General features: G+C 38.6%; 2 protein-coding genes across 2 annotated transcripts in view; one reads left to right on the forward strand and one right to left on the reverse strand.

Annotated features, from left to right (window-relative positions):
- The window catches only part of LOC122787839 (dedicator of cytokinesis protein 7-like), a 4,057,077-nt gene that overhangs the window by 1,108,255 nt on the left and 2,925,065 nt on the right, over positions 1-23,757 (forward strand). The gene's annotated exons all lie outside the window — the stretch shown is intronic.
- Positions 1,178-18,040, reverse strand: ANGPTL4 (angiopoietin like 4). The gene is made up of 7 exons (XM_044090682.1): positions 17,471-18,040; positions 15,509-15,619; positions 14,637-14,742; positions 9,193-9,306; positions 9,009-9,104; positions 5,934-6,209; positions 1,178-3,753 (listed from the first exon to the last, which is right to left on the reverse strand). The coding sequence occupies exons 1-7, from the start codon at positions 17,960-17,962 to the stop codon at positions 3,572-3,574; spliced, it is 1,377 nt and encodes a 458-aa protein (XP_043946617.1). The 5' UTR covers positions 17,963-18,040; the 3' UTR covers positions 1,178-3,571.

Genomic DNA, 23,757 nt, shown 5'->3' on the forward strand with positions numbered 1-23,757 from the left:
CTGAAAAAAGCCTTATGATTGTCTTTGGTGTCCTGTGCAATTTTTCTCTCGAAGCTGGCCTTGGAGGATTTTATGAGGGATCGTAATTTTTTGCTAGTACTGATCAGAGATGCCTTCCTATTAGGGATTTTGCTCTATCATGTAGTAGCTTCCTCCTTTTGTTGTACAGTTTATTTATGGCAGGGGTCCACCAGACTGGACGCCTGCTTCATCTGGCTAGTGAAGGGACAGCAGAAGTAGATGCTGAAATACAGTCACTCATTAACCAATACTCACTTTTTTCCTAATCAGATCCTGAGAGACCAGATCTTGCGTTGAGAAGTAGTAGGCATAAGGCAGACGACCAGTCCTGTTTAGGATACTGGACCATAACAAGACCTGTTGCTACACTGACTTACACTGCGTACACATCTGCAGGCAATTTAGAGGATTCACTTAGCAGCACACTTATTGGATGTGGGGAGAGACTGGTGCACTGAGTGAAAACCCCATGTGGATACAGGGAAGCCATGCAGACGCCACACAGAAGGCATGCCAGTCAAGAACCAAACCAGAAACTCAAAGAGTTGTGAGGTAGCAATGCTACTAACTGCACCCCCTATGCCACCTTGTAATTTACAGCTTTCCACACGGATCCAGAGAAGTGGGTTATCTCTGGCTTGGTCACAAGACATTTGTCAACAGTAACTTTGTTTGACTGTTTCATTAAATAGTCTTAACTGGTTTAGCAGTGAGCAACAGGACACCACCAGACTGTGAGAGAACAAACTCTTGACTGAGAAATATTGTTTCTTCATCCTCTGGGTTTTTAACATGGAAGAGCAAAATAAAGTCATAACACAGCATTTTAGCTTGCAGAATTTAATCCAATACAATTGTTATATAGTGAGAACTACAAAAAAGACCTATACCAGACTGGTGGGGTAGCTACTTCAGTTGCCAACAACGGATCTGAACCACAGCAGTATCAAACCCTTAAATATCATGGCTAAAACAGGTAAGGTCCAACCACTGGGCTACACTGGCTATTATAGTCGAACTTAAGGAAGCCACATGACTAAGAACAATGGAAGTGTTGAAAATGTTTCAAAATGTGGTTGGCAGTGGTAAGATGTTAAACAGTACTCTGAAACATATTTGTACCAAGTGTCGACAACATTCAGGTCTACACAAATAATACAGTCAAAATATTTTTATTGTAAAGTCACCATTTAGAAGAAAATATTTGGCCTTTAATAAAAAAGTGCACTTTGACAAATGTCAAAGTAATAGAACATTGGTAATATATATATATAACTCTTGTAACACAAAAATATTTATAAATAACATTTTAGTACAGTATTTTAAATACAGAAACAAATTAAAACAGTTAACACTTCATTATAAAAAAAAACTAACATTCTGAACAATTACCCACTGTGGGCTGATTTACTAAAGCTTGCACGAAACAGTAAACGTGGTATTAGATATATAATGAAGTCCCCCCCTCCATAGTGCATTTTCAGACAAAAGTTTTGCCATCTAAACAGTAAGGTGATGAATTTTGTTGCAAAATTCAAAGTATTTTTCTTGTTGCTACAAAAATTGAACCCATAAATTCAGAACAAAATCAATGTCATAAACATTACTCAAAAACAAAGATTTTTTTTTTTTTTTACATAACAATTTTTAGGGGGAAATGTGATCTATACAAATAAATTATAGCTGTGTACACTATAAACCCTTGTGCTTTTTTAATTAAAAGTATCCCATCTCAGTTTTTCTCAAAACATGAGGGGACATGGCTAATCATGGTAGAATGACAACAGATGCAGGTTTTCTGACTTAAGTGCAAGTGTGCTAAATCTCTAGTAAATTTGGCCCAACCGTTTAGCAGCTAATGTCAGCTATAAAATACAGTCAATATGACTTAAAAATGGATCTGCCGCACACTGCAGCAGCATAAAACTTGGCATGTAATATTGTGATACTTTACAAATGAATTCTTGTTCCCTGATCTCACAGTTCAATAATTTCTCTCAATCTCCGGAAGGCAATCACACATACTCTACAACTTTTAGGTCTATTATATCCAGCCTGCAAAGCAGGTAAAACATTTGCTTCTTTGCACAATAAAAACTGAACAACAAATTACAGTGTTAAACCGTTTCTCTTCACTTGTCACCAATTTTCATCATTTGTTCCAGCAGCTTGTAATTCAATAAGTAACTTCATTTGAAAACCTCATATCATTTTGCAGTCTGCTTCATAGTAACTTTACTGAAAGTATTCCTGACATACAAAAGCCTGCTTATTAGTTAGTGACACGATCATAGCTCACAGATTTGGTGGCAATGGTGCCTTTATAAGTGAGAGATAAAGTACACTGAAAGTATAGCTCATATGTCAGTTCCTTCTTGTTACCTTACATACTTGGAAACCTATAAATATATCATTAACAGTGACCCTGTAATATTGTGATCAAAATACTTGTCTGTTGCCAGAAAACCACTGAGAGAGGTGTTGAATGCCCAGTCTACAAAGTTATGGCAAGGCAGCAAAATCTCACCCAAGTGACACTGTCCTATCCCTACATGGCATAAACAATGAGAAGAACACACAAACACACAAATTTAAACTGCTGTTAATTATGCAGTCTGCCAGTTTGCATGTATGTATTTAAGAGGGGTAGTGTAATGTAGTCTATCATATCCTTCTCTGTCAGCTGCTGGAGCAATGTGCTGAAAATGAAATACGAAACAAAAGGAGCAAAGCCCTGCTTTTGTTCAACTAACTGTCAACAGTATGTTTCTGATGCCCATCAGAACAAAACGGCTTGCTTTTAACTATACGCAGTAATCATATTTTATCAGACTAAAGAAGCTACCAAAAACAGATGTTTGCAGCAGTCTATCTAAAGATATTATGTACTACTGCAAACATTGTGTCACTATCTTATGTTTATGTTATGTGGTTTTGTCTAACTTCTGACTGGGAACTGTTTTAATTTTACCAGAGCCAAAACTAACAGAATGTTGGCATATGGATCCTACACCATCATAGTAAATGACTTATCAAGTCAGTGTTCTGAGAACAGATTCTAAATATTTTCCATTTTTAACTGCTGCTGTGTAAGTACCACAGTCTTTGTGTAAAAGGACAAGACCAAAACAATGACTGAAGCAACAGCTGCAAAGAAAAAATATGGGACTGTAAACAGAAAAAAAATGAATAGCAAACTGTAGCGAACTTTGATTTGCATTGCTAAAAATGCCACAGTGTGCTACCCACCTTACAGTTTAAATGTTCTGATGCAATATTCTGCCTAGTCAATTATAAACACATTAAAATGATCTACATATTATTAACATACAGCAAAACAAATTACAAGAAAAAAAGGAAACTGCATTACTCCGTTGCATAAAATAACTACAGAAACACACTGGAAATGCTTCTACTGTCCTCCTTCCAGAACATACTTTGAACAAATGCCAAATTTCTTCAGAGCATGTAAACACCAAAAATAATAAAGTAGTCCCACATTTGTAATAAAGTCAAGTAATGTTTTTGGCATTTGCCTGGACTGCAGGCCTCATGACTCTGGTTCCAGTTCTGCAGGTCGGATTTTCATCAGAGTTGACTTGAGAGGATAATATCTTCCTTTCCATGTCTTCCAAAAGATACCCTGCTTTCTTTCATGCCGCATACGAGGAACAGCAGTGAAATATTTCCCATTAAGATTAGAGTGACCGCAAGCAGTGAACCACCAGCCTCCTGAAAAATGAGTGACATAATAGTTATTGTAAGAAGGCACTAATACTATCACTTTTTGAAGTATTTTCTACACTGTCCTAATTTTTCTTACAGTTTGTTAAAACACATTGTCTACCACAGTGGTACAACATGAGTCACCTGAATAATGAAGTTGCTCTCTGGATCATTAATAAAAAAGGCAACAAAAATTTCTCTGTAGTGTCAGTAATCCTTCTGCAACAGCTGTGTGCGCCAATAGGCAAACAGACACAGTTAACTGTCAATGATAGAAAACATGAGCTAATGAATTAACCGTGTAGGAAGGTTGGCAGAGTGCAATTCTAGGGGGATCAACATATTAGATCAGTACCTGAAGGGCCCTGACTTTGGTCAAAAGCTACAGATAGCTTCCTGCCACATGGGACAAAAAAAAAAACTCTAGTCATTGTTGTATTCAGAGAAACATTAATTTACCATGGAGAGGTTATCAGGTAAGTACTAGGCTGGCTGCCTTCCTGGGCCATTTTAACCCTAGCCAATTTCCCAGAGATGAAAATCAAACCCTGTACTTTGTGTCTGTGGGGTAAACAACTTAGCACCTCCAAATGCTCATCCCTAAATTCAGTGAAATTTTATTTTTTTGGCATCTACTCAGCTCTGACAAAACCAAAAGAGAAACAGCAGGTCATGAACATTATGACCAAATGTAAGTCTCACCTAACAGATGAGGTTGTGACACTATTATGAATTGAGAAAACTGTTTAATATAGTATCTGGTCACTGTCACATAATTCTGCTCACAGGCATCAGTGAAGATCTGAAACTTACTGAAGTTCAGCGCTGCTGGCATATTTGTTCTCCGACAGCTGAGCTATAGGTTCAGATTGTCTCACCTACACCTAGGCGTGCTGTTTTGTCAGGTACTGTAAAGCATGCAGCGCTCAATGAAAACAGCACTGCAAAAAAGAATGCTTTTATGGAAAAGATTTGGTCATAAAAAATGTACACCAGTTTGTTTTGGATAAGTCTGCGCTGGTTTCCATGCACCTTATACAGATTAGACGGGAAAAGGTGCCACTGGCTGAGTCCATCTCAGTAAAGTCTACAAGTTCTTAATGGGCATGTGATATAGGGGGTCTATATTAAATCAGCGAATGCTTAAAAAAGCGAACGGTGATTTATCTACCCCCATGTAAGCAAAAGCTTACAATCCTGAACACTTAGAACAGCGATTTTTTCCAAAGGAAAAAAAATCGCTGTTCCACAAAGGAAAAAATTTTTTTTAAAACAAAGTGGGGGGCTGTCTCCCCCCCCCCCCACACTTAAATATACCAACTCCGAAATCACACTACAGTGACAAAACGGCAAAGTAACGGAAGTGGCCAAGCAATTTCTTTTCAAGGGAAAGAAATCGCTTATATACCATTTCAATATTTTGCCGTTTCGTGCTTTCAAGTTCGATCAAGACACATTCGAAAGACTGCGTCTTCGATCACTTAATAGGAACCAGATCTAGGAGAAGGAGAAGCATAAGCTAATTTCCCAATTGCTCCAGAGCACAGCTTATTTAAGTGACCTGCTGAGAAATATGCATAGTGGGGGAAAAATGTAAGCTGAGGGAATCAAACCATGGACTACAGGAATCAGACTGCTAATGGCCAATTGCCTTAATCCTCTGTGCTAACTGCCAAATGACGTTGAATTCTATGATCACTACAATAGAAGTGTGTGTGTGTGTGTGTGTGTGTGTGTGTGTGTGTGTGTGTGTGTGTGTGTTATGCTGAATTCATATAACCAAAACGATCAGTATCTACCATTCTATCTCATAAACCATGCACTCCAAAGTTACAAAAAAATTACAAATAAGACTATTACTTTTAGGAGTCATGTGTTCCATAGAAGACTTATTTTGATGTCATTATGAAATGGTATGGAGGTCCTCTAGGGTCCAGTAGGTATTCTCTACTAGTTTTGCTGACATTGTTTATATTGAGCACTACGGAGCAGAACCACTATGACCTCTGACCCCAGTTCAGTTACTCCAGCCATATTTAAAATTATGGGTGGGGCAGGGGGGTTACAGTGACATGCAAATACCAAAAACCATAAAGTTTTACAGAAATTGCTACAAATCCTATAAAGCTAACAGTAGCCTGCCCGCCTTCCTCCAAATGTTATTGATTTACTGCTGTGTTACTTACCTGACAGGTGCTTTGCACAGTTCATATCCGATTTCAGGTCTTGGTCCACATCCTGTGTAGAGAAACGCACCCCTCTAGTGTGACCAACAGCATTTTCCAGCTCTCCTGATACAGGGCTCTGCAAGTCAAGTGTGTAGCCTGATCCCTTTGCTCCAAGATGGAAAGGGTACTCAATGAACTGACTATTATCCTCCCAATCGGTTAACCGAATATGCAGAATATATCCACCTTGTCTGGCAACCCTGTACATTTTGTCCAGACCCAACCAAAATTCTCCTAAAAATAAACAGACTTTGATCAGTTTCAAAGTAAAAGGCATAACTGGAAGGAAATAAACAGCAGCTGAATATATATATATCTTTTTTCTACTGGCTAGCAGGTCTAATATGAGCACAGATCTAATGCACACTGTTAAGTCCTTGTTGGCCTGGCAGTTTAACAAGTGCATGATCTGTTAGGAAACATAATGGTACCATGTTATATAAAAAAATTTCTGCAAAATTTCTAGGCAGCAATTGGTCACTACAATGATTCACTTATATGCAGCGTAAACCCTGCATGGGTACCAGAAAAATGCCTACAACTCTGAAAGTTTATTTTCCAGCACCGTACACTCTCTATACAACCTCATTGTACATCATTTAGATAGATAATTTACTTTTGTTGACACAGTCTAATGTTTCAGCAGCACAATGGTACGCTCTGCAAGTATTCTTAATGCCTCAACCTACATCAGTCATCAGAAGTAAACCATTTTACTACAACTCCATGTGCAGTTAGTGGAAAGATTTGGATTGACTCATTGAAAGCAGGCCCAGATGCCTCACTGCCTCTGAAAGAGCAATAATTAAACTACTGACCACCTCTGTGCCTTGCTGCTCAAATTACTTGGCGGAAGCAGGGAGAAGAAAAAGGTGAGGTATCACGGAGTACATTGATACTAATATATGTATACTAAATATACTGATACTAGTATAGTCACCAGAAGTAAAGACATAAAAAAAAATCCATGTTTAGCTTCATAGGTAATTTCTAAGATACTGATCTGTGGGAATCTCAAAGATGCTTAGCCTTACATTCCCATGGTCGGGTGCAGCCCTTATATTTTCTAGATGACTGCAAACTGGGCGCCATAATCAACTATCCAGCCGACACAAGCATCCTCCAAAAGGGCCTCATAGAAACAGACAACTGGTGCCAGAGCCATGGCCTCAAGCTAAATGCCAAGAAGTGTATAGTCATCCCCTTTGGCAAAAACAAAGTGCCCACAAATTACCACATAGGTGGTAATCCATTAAGTACAGAAGAAGTAATTAGGGACCTGGGGACCCAAGTTGATAGCAATCTCTCATTTGACAACCATGTGGCCAAACTGGTTAGAAAAACATTTTATATAGCCCACCTAATCATGAAGGGATTCACATCTAGATCAGGGAGGTCATCGTGCCTCTTTACTCATCCCTCATCAGGCCCATAATTGAGTACAATGCCCTTTTCGGGATGTACCTTACCAGACACCTGCAGCAACTGGAAAGACCCCAAAAGTACCTCACCAAGAGGATCAAAGGGCTCAAACAGATGCCATATGCTGCCCAGTTAAAGAAACTCCAGCTCTACTCAGTGGCATACCGCCTGCTCAGAGGCGATCTGTGCCTGACGTATAAAGCCATGTCCAACCTGGAATTAATGGATATGCTGCACCTCAGAAAATCCAAATCCCATCGAGCTACGCGCTAGAGACTTGAACCTCAGCACTGAAATAAATAGGACATGCTGGAGGGACAGATTCATAACCCAGAGGCTCCCTTCACTCTGGAATAAAATCCCAGTCCAGGTTAGGCAGAGTCCCTCACTGACTCTCTTCAAGAGGAATCTTGATGAGTGGATGGGAGATCGTAGGTTTACCCCGGGTATCACTTCTGTGTCACTGTTAGACAGAGGCACAGTATACTAACCTCGAAAAAGGGCATAGCAAAATAAATTTAAAATGGGTAGTGAAAGCCAAACGCACTCTGGCTAGGCTTATAAATGCCCTAGGTCAGATAGCCTAGTATGAACCTATGAACCTATATGAATAACCCAGAGGCAGTCAAAACCTGGGATCTGTTTGGATACTTACTTGTTGCTTCTTTCCATGCAGGACACAGATGCCAAACAAGGAGTGAATTTACAGTAGCCTGTCGAATCATTCAAATTGTATGAATTAAATGAAAGGGGGAAATTAAACTTCTCTAGCGTAGATGTTTGGTTGTCCTTAAGTTCATTGGTAGTAACTAGGCATGCCGTCCAGGAGACCATAAAGGAGCATAACCCAAATTCCCAATTGCCTTAAACCAGTCTGGAAGTGCCTTGCTCAAGGTCTCACAGTAGACAAAAGGTAGAAAGATTCAAACCCTGTACCTTTGGCACAAGAAATGACTCATTAACAACTCAGACCTTTAGTCCTCTGTGTACATATTATTTATAATAAAGTTTGAGTTTATAGTAATTCTTGTGAAACAGCATATCTATTGTAATTCCTGTAGAATATATGTCTGGAGCTTACTATTAACACCACTAGACTTAAAAGATTAATATTAATCATTACTGGCCACCAGGCTACTACCTTTTATGGGGTATGAAGTGTGAACATGTTAAACAAAAATGAAGCAGCAGCAGTTTTTTTGACTGTAACATCTCTTTTTCATGAAGTCACCAAAAAAACCTGCTTCTGAAGGAAGAATAAAACATAAAGCTGGTACTTTCTGCTTCTCTGTTGACCCTCACTTTCTCTGTTTTGGTTGTAGCCAAATGCAAACTGCCAAATACAAAACTCATTGGACAGTGACATAGCATATCAGTAACTAGATTCACTATCAGCAAAAGCATTTTGCAAATTGCTGCAGTGTTTTTCACCATTATAAACAAGCCTGGAAAGACAGCTTATTTTACTAATGTGTGTGTGTGTGTGTGTGTGTGCACAACTGTAAATCAGCAGTACAGTGACACTTTTTCTATGGTAAAAAAATAAAAATGGACAGTCAATGCCGCAAGCAAACTAAAAAATAGATACAAAATGAAGTCACTAATACTTACCATTAAGATTGCCAAATCCATTCTCATAACTGTCCCAAAATCTGTCAAAATCCACGGAGCCATCCAAACGTCTCTGAAGAACAGTCCAACCACCATCTTTTGCAAAACAAGAGTAAACAAATATTACCTACAAGTTTAACATTGTAATTTCTAGTAGGATTTATTTTATTAATCCAAAACTTACCTGAAGTCATTTCACAGTATACTTCAAAAGGCTGAGACTGCACAGGTTCAATTCTATAAACCCCACTTTCAGTATGACCTTCTAGAAAGATCTGGTGGCAATCTGAAGGAAGCCCTGAAAAAAAAAAATCATCTTTTTAATGTTTAAATAGAACCAAACCATGAATCTCTGACAACAGTCACATAATATTTCAAAATGCTATGGGATCTACGAAGGTCGATAAATGTCACATATAATAAAAATCATTTTATTGCACCACACTCAATTCAGTGAAATGGCCTCTGACAACCACATATTACATAACTGTATTGATGAGGATATTGACTTTGTTAAGACAATGAAATTTCATTTTTAGTGACAGAAGATGCAGGAATTACATCCATGAATTTTAAGTATAATTTCTTGTCATTACTATAATTTCAAAGTAATTTTAGTGCATCTCTACATGTGCATAAGTAAAACAGATTGTTGGTACGGAACACTTACTAAAATAAGCTAACAGCATTAAAAACAGTAAATATAAGAAAAATACAGGATACACTGAATGAGTAGTTGAAAATTCCATGTTTTGTCTCCACTCAGACCAGTTGTATGACTTTCCTGGTATTTTTCATGGAAAACTGGAAAACCAAGTTGCCCTTTGGATCATTTTGTGCAAATGCACCTGTCAAAGCAAAGGTAAGGGCCATGGATATACTACAGCCTATTTTTGGAGGCATTCTGGTAACTTTAGTGCATTAATGTGCTATGGTTAGTACCCAGGTCTGTGAGAGGTAGACTTGTATTAGTTGTGAGGTGTTCAACAGCAACTGATTAGAAATGTGGACTTTTATACAGTTTGTTTGCTTACAGTGAAAGCGCATAGTTTGAGCACCATGCAATTGTTGGACTCTTGTTCTCTGGAATGATAATGGATGCCAGCAAAACAGAGCAGTTGAAAGTCCACTTCTGATCCATCCTTTTCAGCTACGTGCATCCCATACACCCACTATTGCAAAATCTGTGACCTCACATGCAGAAAGATTCAGTGGGCTACCCTTTGGACCCTGTACTAAGATATGTCTGAGGCTGCCAGCATGTCCTGCCATAAACTGTAGAGTTGAAAGTCCATGACTGAAAAGTGCTTGAAAACTCCACCTGCTAACCACTGCCACTCCCCGCCCCTAAATCTGGCTTTAAATACCATTTGAAAATAGGCCAAGTGCATGATTTACTAGTATTTTTCATGGAATATTGGAAAAACAAACAGTCTCCCCTTTGTATCACTTTGTGCAAATGCACCTACTAAAGCAAAGGATGGGAGCATTTTTATGAGAACTTTCCCCTACTTTCAAATGAGGGGCAGTTAATCAGAAACTTGGATGACGCAAACCATCTTCAACTGGAAGTGTATGTTTTGAAATGCAGTAACACCAGTACACTGACATAATCTTCTAACACAAGTGCATACAAAATACACAATTTAAAAACCTTTTCCTCAGACAGACATGAAGAAACTGCTTCAGGATTAAGGAACAAGTAAATGTAGAACAATTTGCGAAGCTGAAATTATTTTTTGACTGGGTCCCTGAAATGTGCCCCCCCCAAAAAAAACTTTTAAACGCTGCACATCAGACCCATCATTGAGTACAATGCCCCCTTCACCATGTACCTGACCAGACACATGCGTCAGTTGGAATGCCTACAAAGGTTCCTTAACATGAGACTCCAGAGTATAAATACATTGTCCTATATAGATCACCTTAAAACCTTGTCTCTATACTCTGTCTCCTATAGGTTACAGAGAAGTGATCCATGGCATACAATGCGTCCTTGGATCCAGCTCTGATGGACCTTTTGCACATCCGCAAAATGACTAACATCAGAATCACTAGAGCCAAGGATTTAAATTTTGTTTGTGACACAAATAAAATATGTTGGCCAGACACATATGTGTCTTATGCTATGGATCAGGCTCCCCATCCACGTGAAGCCGAGTCCATCCGTAACCCTAAGCATAACATTGGCCAATGGCTAGGAAATCAGAAATTCACACCAGGTCTGGCCCCCATCTTTCTGATAGACAGAGGCAGACAGTAATGCCCAAACATCCCCCACATATAACCTCTAGAAACTTCCTAACATTTCCCCCTTCTAAAAAATGGCCATGATACATAAAGAAACATTTGGGTTGGACTGCATATCTAGGCTTATACAGGTCCTGGTGGTTGTTGTCCTAGTATACAACTATGAACCCATGAACAAACCAGTTTGATATGGGACGTTTACAAAAATGTCCGTTCTTAGTGACCAGTAACATTTTACACCATTCAGATGGCATCAGACAATGCATCTGTTGAAAGAAAAAAAGTCTTACAAAACTATGTATTTATGATTCATCTCCCACCCCATGCAGAGTTCCCTGTGCACCTTTATTCGCCCCAGCATTCCCCACCCCAATAAAAAAAGGGATGGCTACCAACTACTGTTGAGTACGCTAGCCTTCCTCACTGGCTGGCCATACAACAAAGTAACTACTCTTAGTGTCACAAATAAGCAATTATCTGAAATGCTGGTGGTCCAAAACACAGCAAGGTACTGATGCTGAGAAGCCAGGCACTACAGAAAGGCAAATGGATTTTCCTAGGACAGTTGTCCTTTCAAAGGGACATGTAGAGGGGCACTACAGTCAGTATTAAATGTTCACTAGTGGAAAAACCAGGAGCACAGCAGAAAATGTGTCACATTTGGCCAACAAAAGCATAGGAAGATCACAGTACCATTGCACTGTGGGATAAAAAAATGGAAGGACCAAATGGTGCCCCCACAGGCTAGTTAGAGTGATCTGCCATGAGGCACACTATATTTGCAGAATATGCTACATTTGAAATATTCGTATACGTTAATATTTTGAAAGTTAGATGTTTTTGTATTACTATCATTTCTTGAATGCTGCACCCCAAATCCAATTATTTTTTTCATCTCTTTGTATTTCATAGTGTACAGTCCCTCACTTTTACACAAAACATATGTAAATGTGATAAACTGAGGCAAAATAAAATACGTCTTTTTCCTGTAAAGACTCTCTATGTTTGGATGAATGTTATGATGATGATCCCGCTACATTTAGCACACTTTGCTATTGCATCAGCTTGGCCAAGACCGAAGTAGGAGAAAGGTTACTATGGGGGATGGGGAAAGCCGTAACACAAAGCTCTGATTTCATAAGCCTTTGTCAAAATAATTATGCCTTGGAGGCTATCAACTTTCACCTACTTCACTGGATTTCCATTTCTTGGAGACAAAATACAATAATTAATTCACAGATGACCCTGGGTAGCAAATGTAATAAAACAATCAGTCCAAGAACAAGTTCAACTTTTACCTACTTGGCTGTTTGCCTACTGCCTTCTCTTTCTTGTCTCTACAAGTGATCCTTTTCTTGCCTTACACTACAGATACATACAATCTCTGAAACAGTGTTATACTTAGCATTCAGTGTTATCATTTAACTGACTTTATCCTGTATCTCACTTATAAAAACTTTCAAAGCTAATCGGTATATTTATATTCTTAGATAAATATTGTCATTTGTAGAAAAATCCAAAACAAAACAGCCCAGACAACTAAATTACTGACACTTCCAGGAAGCAGCTGTTTAAATCTCACTAAAAGGATTATAGATATATATATATATATATATACATATATATATATATACATATACATATACATATATATATATATATATACACACATATATATATATATATATATATATATATATACACACACCAATTGTAGTAATTTTGTGTTCTGAATGTTTAACTTAGACACAGATGGTAAAAACAATACAACAGACACACAATGTTTGCTTACTGTCAGTTTTATATATACCTCGAACTTTGTTGTATTGCTTAGACACTACCCAAAAAGGTCACTTTGGATAACCCCCCATCCATTTAGTAAATTAATAATATATACCCAATATATTAGCACTTACTAGTACAAAACAAAATAGTCATTTCCATGACCAGGCACACTAAAAACATGTTGTAACGTCTTCTGTACAGTTTTCATAGTTCTGGTATCCAGTTCTAAAATGTTAGGAATATGAGCACTAACGGGATTAGATACAAATGTGTCTTGTAAATACCTCTACAATCCTGCTAAGTGCAAGCTACGCGATACATGGTTTCAAAATGTAACCTGAATATAAATGTGTGTTCTGTAGCCAAGGGTTTTACAATGTCTACAAAACTCTGCTTCCTGAGTCTGAACATGTTAGCCCACGTACTTTAAACAAGAAGAAACTGCACTTTATTAATAAATCCCACCTAACAGCACATGTAGAAGTTCCCTGGTGGTCTAGTGTGCCCCCGCCCGCCAGCCAATTGTCCTAGCTGCTAAGAAGCAATTAACATTTAAGTCTACAACAATCTAAGCAGGGTTTCACCCTTCACCTACTTGGCACTTACTTGGAAAAGGCGGGAGACATTCCAAGAGTAAGTTGTAAATGAAGTGGTGTTTACGCACACGTACTATGCATTCACTCCCACTTACTGTGCAGCTACAAATGAAAATGCATGCCAGCAGGCACTTAGCACAGGCCTTGCTATAACTGTCTCATGTGAACAGGCAAAGCTTTTCGTTGCTACTCAGAACTGGGGGTGTGGCCAATAGGCTTAACAGGCAGACTTACTGTATTGTACATTTGGTGTGATGCTCTGCTTTCTGCTAGAGCACTTTCACTTTCTAATCAAGAATGCTAGCAGGCTAACACAGTCTATACTTTAAAGAAATTAGAACATTTTGACAGTAAAATGATATAAGACTATATGAACTACTAATAAATGTCACCCTATGCTCTGTGTTTGCTTTCTTTGGTCTGCATTTATGACAAATGTGATTGAGTAATTAATGTGGCAGCTTACAACTCTTGACAACAGGTCTTTATGCCTAGGAATTTTCAAACTAAGACAAAAAAAAGAGCACTGCAACTCAGTAGTACTTGTGTTAAAATGGAAAACATCAGTTTCTGCAATATTATACCATCTACCCTATTATATACAGTTTAAAATGTCATTTCTGACCAAAGGCCTGTGTGGAAATAGATGGCTCTTAATATGTAACATTATTTTGCAATGTAGCCGGTCACAAGGTTTTCACCTGATTTGCAAGTGTGAAGTTACATGGCCAAAATAAAAACACAGTGTTGCTTTAGAAATTATCTTTAACTTGCCAAGCATAAACCCAGTGGTGTGTTACTAATCTTTCAAAGATTACTTCACTGAAGGAAACAACCTGGGTAACAGGATTCAACTTTACTGCAAGCAACACTCTTGACATGGTACTACAGCAATACTTTTTTTTGCTCTTGAATGTTCTTGGCTATCCTATGGCATGACTTGGTATATTAAAGCTACCTAACTAAGATATTCTAAACTCTAGAAGATGCAACTCACTTTCTGATTCAGTAGACATGCTGGTGATGTTCTGGTCAAGAATGGCATCTTCTACCTTTGGTGCAAAAACTGCTCTCCATTTTGGGGTCTTGAACTTGTTTTCAACCTAGAAGAAAGAAACATTTTAGTTTATATTACCCCTCCATGACTGACTGTACTGCATTATTAAAGGTACATTCTGCATTCTGAAAACAGCTTTGCTCCTGAAAATCCAAACAACTTAATAAGTTCAATGGTGAACCTGCCCCATCACTCTGTTCTGCAGGGTAGTCATGTGTGTACCTGGTTATATTTACCCAGCCATGGTGAAGAAAAAGGTTTGCAGTTCAGCAAATCTTCCAAACCTTGGAGGAATTATGTTTTACCTGGTTCAGACAGTCATGGTGTTTCCACTGCAAAAATAACATGACTGAAATCAAACCTCGGCTCTTTGGGACTCAAGAGTTACAGGTGGTTCTGCAAAGATCCCAGGAACATATGTGAGAAGAACTTGGATAGGACTACTGAAATATGCTTAACAAGATATAGATATACAGAAATAGTAGTGTTTAAAGTCCATCTGCAGTGGTCCCATGGTCCAGAGAACTGAAGGAAGAAGTGTCAAGAATCCGGAACATGAAAGACGGGGAAGTAAATACTGCATTGTCAATAACTCTCTGGATCAAGTGTTGACAGTGGGATGGGAGTAGCAGTTAGGGTAAAATTCTATGTACCCAGGAATTCATAACGAAGACAAATATATGGCTAGTAAATGGGCCAGTAACTTGCCCTATGACAATCAGCACAGTCCATATTCCCAGGTGTTTGACTAACACATTACTAGTTTATTCAGCATTCTGTACATAAACATACAAAAAAGCACCAGTTTTTACCTGGCTTTGAAGACTTTGTATTTGTACATTTTGTTTGTCCAGTTTATGTTGCTGCAGTCTGACCTTGTCCAACAGCTCATCAATCTTCTTGTTCTGTGCTTCCACTATGGACTGTGAATCAACAAAATATTTCAAATTAAACAGATGTCAAGAAATATGGCAGTCATAAATGCAAATACCCAAGATTAACAATTATATGTCAAATTACTTTTCAGTCTGAACGTGTGCAGTTTGTAAATAACACCATTATATTTTTTAATAATTTGGACATTGCGAGGTTGTGTTGCTGTCCGCGGGAAAACAAGATTTTTAATCAGCTATAATTGTAGCATGTGGCATGTTCAAAAGTGGAGACACTACAACAAACAACCCACACATGAACAGCAACAGTAATAGAAGGACATAGATCTGTCTCCAAATGCCAGCTTACTACCTACAATAACTTCTGTAAAAACACACAACCAAAAGCAGACAAAAAAACAAATATGTAAAGTAAAATGTTAGCCTAGTACCAATCTATGAGTGTATTACAGCTGTCGTTTAACGTTGGTTTCCCCTGACACCAGCGTGCGTTCGCTGAAGGTTGGGCGTCGGGCTGGCAACTCGGCACCATAAAAAAAATCTACTGCCAATCATTAGCGGACCGGAGTTCCGCTGTGGCGACCCCTTACCGGGAAAAGGCAAACAACAACATACATACTCAGCTGAATTATCTGCTTTACCAAACTATTTTAAATGCTGTTAATTGCGTATACTGCAGGGATAATCCAAAAGCACATGCAGTTAAATGGCTGGCTGAGTTACTTACACCATGCGGGTGAAGAGACTTCCATGAAAGCAGAAAGTGGGGCAGCTAATACGGTTACTTTTTTAAATAATCAAAATATAAAACAATGTGAGTAGAACTGCAAACGCTGCAAACGGTGTCATTCCTACTGCAACGGTTTGAATGAAATTTATATATTTTAAAATAAAAACAATGTCGTTCCAACGTACTACTACAAACGGTGAAAAACAGGATTTAATAATGTTATTACTGAAATGTAAAGCAATGCACGGGAAACCAGCATACCTCTCAACCTCTTAGAGCAAGAAATCTGAACAAAGCCATAAATAATGGGAGGGGGCAAGACTCCCAAAATGGGGGCAGTTATTGACCATACAAACTTAGAAAGTTGATAGCGTAACATGTTTTGCATTAGCGTGAATTTTCTTAACGGTATGAAGTCTGAAACTCAAATGTCTGTCATTATTTTCTGACTTCAACCCCAAAGATTTACCTAAGATTTTCCAGAATTGAAAACCATAATTTTATGAGAAACAGACCAAACATATGTGACAAAAATCTGGACGTTCTGGGAAAATCTGTACAGTTGACAGGTATGGCTACCAGAAGGAAACAACGTGGAAAAAGAAAAACTGCAGTTTGTATGCCCGCCGCCCGGATATGTGAGTTGAGATTCCCAACATCAGATCTGAGAGTAAAGACGTGTATATTGTGTGTGGCATAACTTGCTGTGCAGATGAGGCAGTAACATTTGCTCACTGCCTGCTAAGGAGTGCATCTGCAGAGCTGCACGTAACCTGAGCTTTGGACGAGCAGCTACTTGCAAGAGCCAGACTGCACAGTTGCTCCAGCTCCCTGATTGTTACAGCATGTGTAGGATGGCACGTACAGGCTAACGTGCAGCAACCCTGCTCTTCTTTTGTTCCCCATGGTCATTGACAGATGGGAGATCGTCACCCATTACGAGTTCAAAAGCAATCATCTTAATTTTGTTTCTCACATCGATTTTAAGTACATGAAAACTGTACTGTAGTTACTTTTGCATAAAAGGAATGGACGCGCTTTCTTGTGGTTGTATGTGCATAATACAAACGAGGCAGTAACCTTTTTGTTTGCACTTTTAAAAACGACCCCCCCCCCCACGATGCGTTAGTACCCAACTTACATGTACTTACTTGGATCATGTTAATAGAATATGCGCTTTCGTTCTCTGCAGCTTGACCCCACGTATGTCCCTTCACCTTGTTCTCGAGAGCTTTCAGGCGCTTGGCTTCATCCATCTGCTCCCCCTGCAGCTCTTGCACCTTTTCTTTCAGCTCAGCAGAGAGGTTAACAAAGTAGGCATCTTTACGTTCCAGTTGCGTTGCTTTTGAAACGAGGTTTTCGTTTTCATTCCGCACCTGTTTCACCTGATTCAGGAGCTCAGACAAAGTGCTATTGTGTGCATTGAACTTGGAGAAGACTTCTTTCATCTGCCCTTTTGTCTTGTCCACATGCTCCTTCAGCCCATGTCCAAGCTGCAGTAGACCATGGGCAAGCACGTTCAGCTCATCCCAGGAGGCATACTGCACCTTCTTTTCTTTCCCCGTTGTACCTTTGCGCTCAGAAGGAAATGCAAAAAGTAGCTTAATCAATAGAACTAACACAAGAAATTCAAATGTCTTCATTTTCGGAAGCAATTTTTGTAGGTAGTTATAACGGCCCAAAATGTTTAAGCAAGTCCACTTTCTCTTCAAATTTTACTGAAACTTCCTTATATACAGTTAGGATACTGCCGGCACCGTGGCACCGCCCTACTCACAACTCGTGGGGGGCGGGGGTACGGAGAGGCACGCTTGCAAGGGCAGATTAGTCTCTGCATTTGTGCAGGAGTTCTAAGACAACTGTAGTTACTTAACAGCGTTGGACTGAAAACTCAGCTGGGGTGCTGCATCCATTACCCTTTACATAAAAATTAAAGCACAACCCCAAGTTTGCCTCATTTTTACCCAGTCCCTCTTAAACGTGTGGATGTTTTGGTAAAAGGATTACAGTTAGCCAGTAACGCCAGATGTTGAAGTTTCATAGTTCTCACAGTTTAGAAATTGAATGTCGATGCAAAACCTGTACTATGCAGAACTTCACTGTATTAACCAAAATGAAAATTATATACTTTATGTAACTTGTTAGGTGGAGCTTTTCTCCCCGGGCCTCCACTGAAAACGGGCTCTCGAGCCCAGTGGACCTCCCCGGTCACCAAACTGGAATAAATAAATACACTGACCATTTAAGTGCATTAGGCTTCTGTTTAAACTGGTCCCTGATTTGGGGCTTATTTCTGTGTTATTTTTATCTTTGTCCAACTTGCTGAGCCAAAAAAGCGGTATGATTTCAAGACACAGTAGTTGTACTATTTATTTAGAATAGTTTTACACAGTAGTTTGGTAGTCTTAACGCAGTGCTATAAATTCTTTGTCTCAGAAAAGTGGAACTGGGCAGATTGCAAAAACAGAACCATACACCCGTGCAAATGTTACTTTTAGTAAGTCAGTAGGCGCGTAAACCTTTGGGAGAGCAAACATACCACATTGTAACTGTAAAATCTCAAATGTAGGTGAAAGGTCAGTACCCCCCCCCCCCCCCCCACACACACACACCATGCTTTCCTGTACTGTCACCATCCTGTCCTAGTCTGAGAAGATCCATTTAGTCACTAATACTGATTGGAGTCCCGGGGAATTTCCGAGGTGGGCTGGGGCGCAAATTAAGCTGTTTTAATAACTTGCTGTGCATCTACTTATCCGGCAATACAAACAAAGAAACATGAAGTAACCCATTTTAAGCAAACTTTAATCATAAAAGAACAATGCAGTGGTAATGTGATTCTACAAAACTGAGATCTCTCATACAAATAGAGGCACCCAATGTGGTAACTTAAAACAACTGTTGTAAACTTGGGTAGGCATACCTCTCAAGTGTACCTCATTGAGGAACGTTCCTCATTTGGGGTCTTAAAAAGCCCATGTTCCTCAAAGTTCCCCATTAAAAGGGTCTGTCACTTATTTAGTGTTAATTATTTTTTAGTATAAGTAGCACATTTTAAACATCTGTGCGCTTCCTGTTTGAAGTTGTTAGAAAGCTGTTAGTAGGTGTTCCACATTTTGCCCGTTTGTTCCACATTATTAGAGGTAATGTTCCTCATTTTGGAGCTGGGAGGTTGAGAGCTATGTCGGTAGCGCTAAAATGCACAGCTATGGCTTGGTTATGCTGTCTTGTTACTTGCAAGTTGTTAGTGCGTGTTTTAAATTATAAGCATTCGCAGTTGCAGTTCGCAAAAAAAAAAATTAACAAAAAGTGTGAAAATGTGTATCTCCCTCTCCGTTTATGCTTCTGGTGGGACTGTTTTTCACTAGAGATCATATGCTGGGTTAGGGTACCGTGTTCTAGTCTGGGTTCCTCTAGGGTCAGGGATATGCATGCGATTATGTCGCATGAGCAATTAAAATGCACTGCAAACATTGAAATAAAGCGAAGCAGTGAAGGAAGTCTTGAACTACGACGTGCGATGACTGTTTCAATTTTTAAACACAACGATTGGGTATTTACTGAGAATGGGAATCAAATCTTGAAATTCCCCAAAAATCGATAAAGTGAACTGGGATGAACCCTGTAAAATGCAGGGACTTTCTTGGACATTATTACGGGGTTTCATAGTTTATAGTTTTACAGTTTAGTACTAAGCTAACTGCCCTTGCGAGCCATTTTAAGCCTAGCCAATTATTCATTGTGAAACTCAACCCCTGCACTTTGTGTTTGCAAGGCAAACACCTTAGCCATTAAGCCACCCTCCCAACCCGTTTAACTTAAGCTTCAGTGTACTTTGGTGAAAAAGTAGGACAGTAGTCTGTTTTTCATTTCTCCAAATCTTTTGGGTTTCTAGTACTATGACGGCAATGGACCACATTCCTAAGTCAAAGTACTATTAAAACTTCATGAAATTACTAGTGTTTCAATCTTTGATGTCAGCTTGGGCTGCCAATATTAACAGCCAAAAGTGCTCTTCGCAGTGTGCCCAGTAATGCAATTCCTATGGGGTTATTTGGATTGGTAACATATCTAAATACGATGGTAGATTATTTTTTGTAAGACCCGTTACTCCACCAACTACTATTGGAACTGTATGGGCATCTTTCTTCCACACTGCTCTCGTTTCTGCCTGCAGATCCTGATATTTTATGACTTTGTGTCTCTCTGTATGCAAGACACTGTAGTGACCGGAGTGTAGCAATTTCAATGATCTTTTGTCTTCTTTTCTTGAACTACTATATACAGTTTTCTAGCATCTGTCTTTTGAACTGTTGGTAATGGGTGATCCCATGTGATATAAAACTTCATCATTTTCCATGATGCTTTGTGGCTCATGTTTCCAATGTTTTTCAGGCACTTCAGTATCATAAGGTTTGCACAATCCCCAGTGCAACAGTTTTGCCACATTATTATGCTTTTCAGTATACCGTACTTCTGCCATTATTATGTCACAACCAGCAACTGTTCCCAATTCGTTTTTACAAAACCTACATTTGTCTGTTTCTCCCACATGTTCAGTGGAATTTGAAAACCATCGTGTAGGCAGCCCACTATCTTGGGCTGCCGATATTAACCCTTCATCTCTTGGTTTGAATTTGCCTCTCCTTGCTTTAACCATTCCTGTGTTCATTCCTGATCAGCATGAGATTCTTCCAGAAGGTTTCTATGCTTGCAACTATATTTATGCTTTTTCCACATTTCTTGCCATCTCATCTGCTCCTTCACCTTATATTCTTTCTTTTGTTTTTTTGGCACATTCAATTGCTGTGTGATTTATATCTACTTCTGGTTTGATTTCCATTCCTGCTTGACGTCGATATGTTTCTGCTAAATTAAGCAGAGAAGTTTTCATCATTGATTTATTCTCATGTTTCAAAATTTTCACTACATTTGGGTCTTGTGAGGTCAGCAGATATGTGTGGAGTTCCACGATTGCAGATCTGTGCATGTAATCAGTTTCAAGGAGACCCATCCGTCCCTCGGAATGGGGATTGTATAATCTTGGTATATACTGATTTTTATAAATCATTTGGTGAGCATGAAACATCCTCCTTGTTTTCCTATCTAATCTATCCAACAGATTTTGGGGCCAGTCATTCGCTCCAAAACTATGTTAGAAGATGAAGAATAAATTGGTTTCTAGCTTGGATTTTGTTCCTGGATACCAACGCTGTTTTCAGAATTAAGTCTTCTAAGTAATCCTTACTAAGTTTAATTCGCATTTGTTCATGTTTTATTGTTGATCCTTCATCAATTCCCAAATATTTATACACTCCCCCTTGCTTAAGTTCTTTTATATCACATTTTTGTTCCAAACTGATGTTTTCCTGGTACTGCAGTTTTCCTGCTTTAAAGGTTTCTTTTGCACACTTATCAAGACCAAATTACATTCTTATATCATCTGAAAAAGTTTTGCCAACCTGCAGCTGTGCTTTCAGTTACTCATCTGATGAGCTATACAGTTTTAAATCATCAACAAAGAGAAGATGAGAAGTCTTTACACTTTGTTGTTTTGGTACTCTTCCGTTATCGGGGCAACAGTGTTAATGCAGTTGCTGACTTCCGATTTCAGCGTCAAACCGTGTATTTGTGATGTTAGTCTTAACATTATGTGTAAAAAGTAGAAGTTACAGATTTTTTTGTTGCATTGTATCCATTTCATAGATTTACACACAGCTGTTAACATTAACATCCAAAATACATGGCTTGATGTTGGAGTTGGAGCTCAGCACCCACATTGAAAGTGTTTGCCCGATAACAGAATACTAAAAAAAAAAAAAAATACTACTATTACAGCTTTAGGGAAATCAAGCATAGTAGAAAATGTTTTTTTTTTCAAAAACTGCACCTAGGCATCTTTAATTATACTTACTTGGCTACTTTAAGCCGCAAGGATGCGATTACAATCAGTAAACAATGATCGTTTGTTTTTTAAGAGTGTCAGTCGCAGATTTAGGAAGACATCACTGAGGCCGGAAATAACCGTTTTTAGGATGTATACATCTTTTGCTATTGTACAAAGGTTTTACATAATTAATTCAAGTTGAAGCCTGATCTTAACAACTTGTGTCTTTAAAGCCCTTCACGGCAAATATATACATAGCAATTTCACTGTCTTTTAAACATCATTTCACATGCTTCACAGAGAATTGAAAACTGTCTGATTACAAATGGTCAGCATGAGTACGTCTTTGTAAACTGTAAGCACAGGCAGTTACTTCATGTTAGGCATTTAATGTGGTGTACATATCACTATTTCATGACTACTTAACAGAAGAAAGAAATGTTATCTTTTTTGCAAGTATTTCCTTATTATTGATTTTCTATCTGTGTGACTTACACTTTACACTTTGCAACACTTTAATGCGATCGCACTGCTGTAATGTAGTACCTTAACAAGTCTGTTATGTAGATGTGTGTGTAAAAGTTAAAGCAAATTTTTTTTTAACATGTAATTATTAACACAAGCATTTTTTACTGACGTGGTCAGCAGGCATGTTAATGAGCTGGATTACAGCTGACCGATCGCATTACAGTGTTGCCCCGATAACGGAAAAGTACCGTTGTTTTTTAGGAGCCAAATTGTAGCCATGGCCTAAGTTGTTAAGTAAACAGCTTAATGGGTTAATGGCTAGGCAGAATAGCAACGGTGACAGTCATCCTAGAATATCTCCCTTTGAATTTTTATCCCTAGGATAATAATCTGACCTTTATCATGGCTTAATTGCAAAGTGGTCTGCCACTGTTTCATGGTCACTGTAATGGAGTCTATCAGTGTAGGGTGTATCTTATACATTTTTAATCACTCTTTTATCCATGAATGTGCAATACTATCAAATGTTTTTTTTATAGTTAATCCATGGCAAACTTAAAGTCTTCCCCGTCTTACATTTCTCCAGTATGACTTTCTTTAACAACAAATGATCTTTTTTTTCCATATGACTTTCTTTTATTGCTCTTTTGTTTTACTGCCATAATTGAGCTTTCTTCTAAATTACTGTAAACTCTGTTGGTATCAATTCCTGTGTGTAGTTTATACGTCGTTGGAAGGCAAATTATTGGTCTATAATTTTTAGGGTAGTTTGCAGGTTCACTCTTAAGAAGGAGCATTGTTTTGCCTGTTGTTAGCCAGGTTGGTGTCAGTTCAGGGTGCGCATATAAATAGTTCTTACTCATGGCTAAATCCTCATGCAAAGATGTTAATACTTTTAACCAAAAGTTAGGTACTGCATCTGAGCCTGGGGTTTACCAGTTAGAGACTTTTCTTAACTTTGTCTTAATTTCTCTGCCTGTTATTTCATCCCATTTCATATCCTGCACCTTTAAATTTCTTATTCTTTCTTTTACTTCTGTCCATTTAGCATCTTTGTTATGTTCCACAGGATCTTCATAGATA

This window comes from Protopterus annectens, chromosome 13.part0, assembly GCF_019279795.1.
Source record: "Protopterus annectens isolate FY-2018-M chromosome 13.part0, PAN1.0, whole genome shotgun sequence".
NCBI classification, from domain to species: domain Eukaryota; kingdom Metazoa; phylum Chordata; order Ceratodontiformes; family Protopteridae; genus Protopterus; species Protopterus annectens.